A 1762-nucleotide genomic window follows, 5' to 3' on the forward strand; every position below is an offset into this window, starting at 1 on the left:
CTCCCAGTCGACCGATAAGTCAAGATCTGTTAATTAACTTTCCAGATAGATTTAATAGAAAGAGACTTTGCAGTGTGTTCATTAAGTTTACTATATATTAAAGAAACAGATGGCTGACCAGAGGGTGGTCCGATCCAATCCCACATAGGATGAGAGGAAATAGGGGATGCCCAGGGAACTCCATAGGCCTTGAGAGCCCATAAAACCAAAAGAAGAAGAAGAAGAAGAAGAAGAAGAATCTGCCCCCACATGCTCACGGCAACAAACGCCCAATGAGCGAGCGCGCACTATTAGCCCCACCTAGAGGAATTCTGGGAAGACATGGCAGCTTCCGCTGTTTGTGTTCACTGAGTTTCCGCATAGAACAGTCACTAAATTAACAGCGTTAAGTTAACTTCACGACTTTATAAGTGGCGCGGTTCGGTCCGGTTCGGGATGGAGAAGAGCGGCAGTGTGGACAGTGTGGAGTCGCTGTGCAGGTACCAAAAGAAAACACAAACACACTCTCTCACGCATATGCATTACTGAATGAATGTTTACAATACTTACTTTCGCAAACGCGCTATATGAAAGACGTTCCCGGACGTTTATATAATATTTTTGAAGCTTTCTGTGAGGAGTGCTGAATCTATGTATGATTATTTCTCTGTCAGACGGGATAGCCATTATTTACTCAACATTATTTTGTTCCAAACCCATATGACTGACTTTCTTTCATTATTGTGTAGTACATTAAAGGAGATGTTAGGCAGAATGACGCGACTCATTTTTACTGTAAAGAAAAGCAGATGTAATGATAGTGAATGATGGCTGTGGCTGTCAGTCTCTAACATTCTGTAGTACTATATGTTCCATGGATGAAATAAAGACATACAGGTTTGGAGCAACATGAGGATCAGTAATTGATGACAGAATGTTCATTTCTGAGAAAACTGTTTCTTTAATGCGTAAAGCTCATAGGTGTGCTTTAATCCATCTTCTTCCTCTAATATCCTTTCAGCTCTACCACAACGCGTTCAGACCGCTCAAGTGGCACCAGAGTTTCAGACACAGAGCTACGGGTCAGTCAGGACCAAAGTCCAACCCAGCACTTCTTATTCTGTTCTTAAAACTTGTATGTTCTGAACTGTTTTTATAACTAAACCCCATCTGTTTTTTTTCTTCCTTACAGAGTAAAGGAAGGGCAATCGAAAAGGTATTACAGTGTAAATGTGAGTGTAAAACTTGGATCAAGTCTCAGTTCCTGTGCATTGATCTCATGTTCTTCTGTGTGCAGGTCTACAAAGACACCAGTAAAGGCGAACTTCCTCTTCTGCCAGAGGAACTGGTTCAGGATTCCGGTATTTGTGGTATTATATTATATTGACTTCTGTACATCATCTATTCTGATGGTTTTAAAGTATGTGTTTATTGTGTGTGTGTCCACAGCTAAAGACGTGACTTATATTTGTCCGTTCATTGGGCCTGTTAGAGGATCTCTGACCGTCACTAACTATAGACTTTTCTTCAGGTGCACTGACAGGGTAAGAGCCATGCGCTCATGCTGTTTCTGTATGACTGTTGGAGAGAATTTCTAAACTGAAGACTTCAATAACCTTATTTGTTGTCTAGGAGCCAGTGTTTGGACTAGATCTACCACTTGGAGTTTTGAGCAGAGTAGAGAAGATTGGAGCAGCAACTAGCAGAGGAGATGTCTCGTACGGCCTTGTCTGCAAGGTTTTAAGTGATTTTTTTTTTTAAATATGAAAAATAAATAGTTTTG

The 1762-nt window shown here is 40.9% G+C and overlaps 1 protein-coding gene across 1 annotated transcript in view; it reads left to right on the plus strand.

Annotated features, from left to right (window-relative positions):
- The first annotated feature begins 310 nt into the window (after positions 1-310).
- LOC107680397 (myotubularin-related protein 2) overlaps positions 311-1762 on the plus strand; it is a 12474-nt gene continuing 11022 nt past the window's right edge. Inside the window, exons 1-6 of the mRNA XM_016476277.1 lie at positions 311-479; positions 1001-1061; positions 1172-1195; positions 1277-1340; positions 1429-1523; positions 1612-1716. Of these exons, the coding sequence (XP_016331763.1) occupies positions 436-479; positions 1001-1061; positions 1172-1195; positions 1277-1340; positions 1429-1523; positions 1612-1716 (393 nt within the window). The 5' untranslated portion in view covers positions 311-435. The remainder of the gene's footprint in view (positions 480-1000; positions 1062-1171; positions 1196-1276; positions 1341-1428; positions 1524-1611; positions 1717-1762) is intronic.

Source organism: Sinocyclocheilus anshuiensis, unplaced genomic scaffold, assembly GCF_001515605.1.
Source record: "Sinocyclocheilus anshuiensis isolate Anshui unplaced genomic scaffold, SAMN03320099.WGS_v1.1 scaffold1262, whole genome shotgun sequence".
NCBI classification, from domain to species: domain Eukaryota; kingdom Metazoa; phylum Chordata; class Actinopteri; order Cypriniformes; family Cyprinidae; genus Sinocyclocheilus; species Sinocyclocheilus anshuiensis.